General features: G+C 36.6%; 1 protein-coding gene and 1 pseudogene across 2 annotated transcripts in view; one reads left to right on the top strand and one right to left on the bottom strand.

Annotated features, from left to right (window-relative positions):
* LOC107737098 (cyclin-dependent kinase 2-associated protein 2-like) overlaps positions 1 to 2,100 on the bottom strand; it is a 5,349-nt gene extending 3,249 nt beyond the window's left edge. The window contains exons 1-4 of one of the 2 annotated variants that reach the window (XM_016548513.1): positions 2,001 to 2,100; positions 1,832 to 1,887; positions 1,399 to 1,556; positions 864 to 955 (exon numbers count right to left, since the gene is read on the bottom strand). In XM_016548513.1, coding sequence (XP_016403999.1) covers positions 864 to 955; positions 1,399 to 1,453 — 147 coding nt within the window. In that variant the 5' untranslated portion in view covers positions 1,454 to 1,556; positions 1,832 to 1,887; positions 2,001 to 2,100. The other variant, XM_016548514.1, reaches the window with a different exon arrangement.
* A 1,412-nt stretch (positions 2,101 to 3,512) lies between these two features.
* LOC107737116 (leucine-rich repeat LGI family member 2-like) overlaps positions 3,513 to 6,233 on the top strand; it is a 4,654-nt pseudogene continuing 1,933 nt past the window's right edge.

Raw genomic sequence — 6,233 nt, 5'->3', positions numbered from 1 at the left:
CCTAGGTTCACGAAACGGTCATCCATAAAGTGCATAAAATTGCTGTTCTGTTGTAAGTAATCTTAAAGATTCCTAAATGCATCTACTTTCGGAAGGCCAAATAAAGTGATTTTGCTTTCGCCTAGAAGCACACGGCGTCTCCCTGACATGGCTGCTTCAGCACTAACTGCGGTTACTGAAACCACGCGTTCTTTCTTTGCGTGAACATTTGGGAGGCGTTATGCAAATCTTCCCAGATCGTGACGTAGGTATGTGGGGGCGTGTTAGAACGAGCCGTTTTAGGGGGGCGTGGCAGAGTCTTAACTTTGATAAAGAATATCTCTTTGGTTTTGAGACTTTAGTCTTTGCAACTTCAGGGGTCTTATCTATGCACAATCAGCTTGTAACACTCCAAAGAGAAAGGAAAACATGAAATCGCATCATATGACCCCTTTAAGTAGCACAATTGTTGTCACCGTTGATTATTAATAAGAAATGTTTCTTAAGCAGCAAATCCATATATTAGAATGATTTCTGAAGGACCATGTGACACTGATTAGTAAAATAATGGCTGCTGAAAATTCAGAATCGCCACCACAGGAATAAGTCACATTTGAAAAAAAAAATTTTTTTAAACTTTAATATTTTAATGTAATATTTCAAAATATTACTGTTTTTATTGTATGTTACTGTATTTTGATTAAATATATGCATCATTGGTGAGCATAAGAAACCTCTTTCAAAAAAAAAAAAAAACTACATTCAAAACTTTAAACCAGTAGTGTATTTATTCCAAATAAAACAGACCGATTGGGCATTTATCATCATAATTTAAAGTCTGCAAATGTATCTAAAAAGCCCACTGCTATAAAAATTTAACTTACTTGTACAAAGCCCATTGATGGTGGACCAAAGTCACTAAATGCTGGTCTAAAGTTAGAAGAGGAAGCCAGTGATGGAGATGAGCCACATGATCCTAATACCAGAAAGCAAGAGGAAGACCAATCACAAATCAAGGAAGTGTCAAAAGGCCAAACTCGACCAATGACGTCTCGCCACCCAGTGTGTGTATGAAAGGAAGTGAGGTAAAATACAGCCAATATTATATGCACTGATGTGATGGCATGGTACACTCACAAATGGGTAAGAAAATGGTTAGCTTTTAAACCTAAACGCGATAGGGTGCGGTTAGCAGCACAATATACCACATTTATGTAATGAGCGAGACAGATGGTTATGGCTCCTTTAACTCCTCCCCCTTTATCCGTGTCTCTGACCTCTTTTACAGTAGGTTCGCTGACCCCTTTTCCCGGGATTAAAATGGTGCGTTTGAAAAGATGCTGGACAAAAACTACCTCAAATGGAAAAATATGAATGTAAAAAAAGAAATGAATGAACCGAGAGCACAATGAAACTCACCTGGTGGCGTGTGGTTGGAGCCGGTGGGTGCGGGGGCGATCGGCTTGTAACTCATATTTACACCGCCGTCGACTGTAACCTCGCTTGATAAAGTTTCTGCTTATCTTCTGAATGTAATCTCGACGGGCTTTCGTATCTGAAGCAGGAACGATGCTGACCTAATGTAAACACAAAGAGTAGATATACAGATAGGCATAAGAAGAGGTGAGAGACATGATAAAGGCTAGCGGACAGAAAAGACGGTCCCCTCTAAACTTAACCGGCTTCAAACCGTGTCTTCTCTATAGAAACCCCCTGTGATTGACTGACTTTCTCATTATTTTCAACTAGGGTAAAATAACGACTCGTTTTATATAAATAAGAAATATATTTGGTGTATTAAAGAGTGGAGAATGCCCGTAGTGGTTTATGAAAGGTAAATTTAACTACCCACCTCTTCCGCGAACTCGCTCGACAGCGACACGCGCTAAATATCCAACAAGCCGACAACTGAAACAAACAACAACAACCGTGAACACTTCGCGATACGTTGGGCAGTTTAAGATGGTTTCAGGTCGCCGGTCTACACTTGTTCGAGGAGGTAAATGAGGAATATAACGCACGGGAATAGTTTCGTTCCGCGGAGGTGTCGGTTCTTCTCCTCTCTTCCTGCGCGTGCTAGCCTGCTATGTTATTTTCCCATGATACTCGGCAAAAGAGTGACTGCGTCATCAGGCACGCGCCTTTGCCCTCTCTCTCTCTCTCTCTCTTCCACAATGAAGATTCCATTCTGGAATTTTCTTGTTGAGGTGTTTGGAGAGAGTGGGCAACAATGAGATGGGAAAACGTTTGGAAAATCATCTAAAGTCATTTTATTTATTTATTTATAGAATGGCATAGAGTAGTAGAAAATAATAGAATAAAGCAAAATAGAATAAATTCCATGAATAATTTTTTGTCAATATGCAAGTATTCACTACTGCATGAGATGTACAGTACAATAAACAATACAATGTGCAATGTACATAAAAAATAAATATTAAATATGAATGTTTATTGACTGGCAGCTGTTTGTGATTTCAGGCTTCTTTGACACGATGGGTGAGATGGTTCCATTGTAATCTTTTAATGTGTATTATTGGTGCATTAGATGTGCTAAAGGGAGATCATACCTATGAGCCAAAATAAGTAATTTCAGTGCCATATTGATGGATGCTGTCCGAATGGTCTCCACAATGGTAGTTTAAAAACAGACTTAACTGCTGACTGTTTTTCGATTTTCCTTAATTGTCTGATGAAGTAGAGTTTTTGATGGGCCTTTCTGATGAGGTGGTCTGTATTGATTTGCCTTTTTAAAGTGCTGCAAATATGTGTACCTAGGAATTTGCAGTCTGTAATGATCCTTTGTTTTCTGTTGATGCATTGGGAGTTTGCTCTGCAGGAAAACCCGATGAAAACTTCTGATGTATACTTCAGTAAAAGTGGCAGACTGTAGGAGTGGAGGCCATTTCACTGTCATCAATTTAAGCACCTCCCCTGGTCACATATAGACAGAAAGCTTACATGCTGAAATCAGATCTGCTTCTAAATGATTAATGCTGTGCATACTGTGGAGTCCATTATTTGCAGGCATGTTTATTACTGGTTGCAAGAAAAATTGTTGTCACTTATGCAGCATCTACTAGTATAACCTGTAGGGAAATAGACAACATAAATACAGCTTGAGCTCATATTAATGTAAATAATATTATATTATACAATAAATGTAGCATTAACCAGTGACTAGTGTCCATGAAGCTTGATACACAAGACACAGAAGCCATTCATTCAACGAACTGCTGCGTCATTACTACATAGCCTATTCCACTTTGACACGTTTTCATTGCCAACATAATATGTGCATTTTCATACTTGCTCCACATATACAGATGAACAGTTTTGTTCATATTACATTTAACCTATTTCAGTTAATAGCCTGTAGCAAAGAGGAAAACAGTAAGAGGTTTGATAAAACAATAATCAGCACATTTTAAAAGCATCTAAAGGCAAGTACAAACACAAATAAACAGTAGTGGTATGATTTGACAGTTACATGCCTACTTTCATTAGCTTTATTGGCCTCGTGATGCCTCCTAATGGGTCAGTCTAAAGCGCTGACTGCATCAGAGCTGCTGATTCTGAAGTCAGTCCTTCATGCTGCATTTCACTGTGCTGTGCGGGACAGGGGAGCGTTTGGTTTCGACTCCGCTTCAAAGCCATGCATCTTACAAACGATAAACAATCTTCCATCCGAAAGTGTCTTTTGGTAACTTTACTGTTCATTTGTTCATTTCAACTGTCCCGATCAAAGCGAATATTCAAATGCACTTGCACGACAGATTCAATCAATTGCGTCGGTTCGCCTCTCATCCCACCGACTATAGCCTACCAAGTGACAACTCTCTGTAAGTGTAATATTATGTTCGCGTAGCAATTTCTTTTGCAAAAATGTTTATAATTTTATCAAACATAGTGGGATATAGCCTATATTTGTGTTTTCGAAACTGAACGTGCATCGTAGTGATTGGTACAAAACAATAAACAAAAGAAGAGGCATATTTATTAATTTATAATATATTTTTAGGAGTGTTAATTGCAGTTTCCAATAAATCAAGGAGGCTGTGTTCTCGCTAATGTCCTCACTGCAGTTACTGTAAGTGACTGCTGCATCACTTTTAATAAATGTACCTGTTTATCCGCATTAGAAAACACTAACACGTTGAGTATACAAGCAAGGCATTCTTTGTTATGCTGGTCATATTTATGTTTTAGAATTTCCTGGCATATTCTGGCATCTGTTCTCTTCTTAGTCTCCTTAGTTCTAATTCATTTTCTGAAATCAAGGAGGATGCATTCTCAGGGCTTCCTCATCTTGAGTATTTGTAAGTATTTTGGACAGCTTTTATGCATTTAAATTAATGAACAAAAATGTTGTCTTCTTTACAGTATATATTACTGACATATTTGTTGGATGCCTAGAACACTTTATCCATATCCCTGCAGAGTGATTGGATGAAGTACTTTTTGTAGCCTACATTTTGTCTAATTTTATTTCTCTAACCAGATTTATTGAAGGTAACAAGATTGAAGAGATAAACAAATATGCCTTCAGAGGACTTAGGGATGTTACACATCTGTAAGTATATGACATACAGCAAGCAAAGGTTGTATTTATTTAGACACAGTTTTCTGGTAGGCATCATTTAATTGAGAAGGTAATATATTTTTGTTTAATATTTTATTTCAAATTGTCAGTACATAATGTTATACATTGCTGTTTATTATAAAGCACACTGTAAAGGGCCTTAAATCCTGATTTATTGTAGATAAATAGATATAAACTATAAATACCCAAATGGAAATGTAATATATTGCCATATATCAAGAGTGATATTGCCATATATATTACTTATAAGGCGATACATCACATACATACATTCTCTGGGTAGATGAAGACAAGTTTATAAGTTTATAACATATATGATATCCCTACAGTAAATGCACATATGTTAATAATATTTATATGATGCTGTTTTATATGGTGTTATATGAAGCAACCATATATGTCATCAATGCATATTTTATGTGCTTATAAACTTATAAACAAAAAAATTATGTTTGTGTTTTTTAATAATATTTTTTTTAAACACATTTCTATCTTTTATTATTTATTATTATATTTAATTAAATACTCTCAACCTGTATTGACAGGTTTTAGGATAAATATTATATTATAATATTATATATGCAGTATTATACAAAAAACTATGTATTGTATTTATAAATGAGGACATTCATAAATGTCGTGTAATGAAGGTTTTCACAACTTTGATTAGTGAAAGTGAAAGTGAAAAGTGAAAGTGACGTGACATGTGGCCAAGTATGGTGACCCATACTCGGAATTAGTGCTCTGCCTTTATCCCATCCAAAGTGCACACACACAGCAGTGAACACAAACCCGGAGCAGTGGGTGTGATTCACTTGATTCACTTAATATTGTCTACTGGTGCGTTCAAGTCATGTCGGATAGATCGTATTTACGAGTTGAACGCACATGAACGCCACCACAAAGTCATTATTACGAGTGGGAAACTCGAAATTTTCTTTAAGCCCCGAGTTTCCGAGTTGGGGGCGTGTCAATGAGAAACATGGCGGAATCGATGGATGCAACGTCTGTAGTTGACGGTAAATTTTTGTTTAAATTGATAGTTTAGTTGTCCTATAAACTTAAATGGGTCATGTTCTTGTTACGCAGCTAGTTAATGAAATCCAAGTACAAAATGCTATAATTTTTGCACCTATAGGTGAAAAATCTTTTGATTTGCCATGTTGCATGTTTTAAAAATATTAAATCTAGAGTCTGAGACTAAGTTAGGAAACGCTTGTTTTGTTTACTGTGTGGAGACGTGCTGATATCGCATTTGGTCTCGTTCTGTATCGTGTATCTTGCCAGTGTCTGCGCTTGCTTGGCCATTTGTGGTGGAAAAAAATAAGGAAAGTGTGTTCAAGCGCCAACAGAAAACAGTGTAAAGAAATACTCATATATATATATATGGAATTGTTTTGATTTCGAATATATTTCACATATGGAAATTTATTATATGTACATATATATATTATATGAATTTAGTCTCTAAATTCTGAGACTAAATTCAGAAACGCTTGTTTTGTTTACTGTGTGGAGACGTGCTGATATCGCATTTGGTCTCGTTCTGTATCGTGTATCTTGCCAGTGTCTGCGCTTGCTTGGCCATTTGTGGTGGAAAAAAATAAGGAAAGTGTGTTCAAGCGCCAGCAGAAAACAGTGTAAAGAAATA

The sequence above is a fragment of the Sinocyclocheilus rhinocerous genome, unplaced genomic scaffold (genome assembly GCF_001515625.1).
Source record: "Sinocyclocheilus rhinocerous isolate Xijiao unplaced genomic scaffold, SAMN03320098_v1.1 scaffold344, whole genome shotgun sequence".
Lineage (NCBI taxonomy): Eukaryota > Metazoa > Chordata > Actinopteri > Cypriniformes > Cyprinidae > Sinocyclocheilus > Sinocyclocheilus rhinocerous.
The sequence above is the reverse complement of the archived record's forward strand: the minus strand, read 5'-3'. Positions and strand labels throughout refer to the sequence as shown.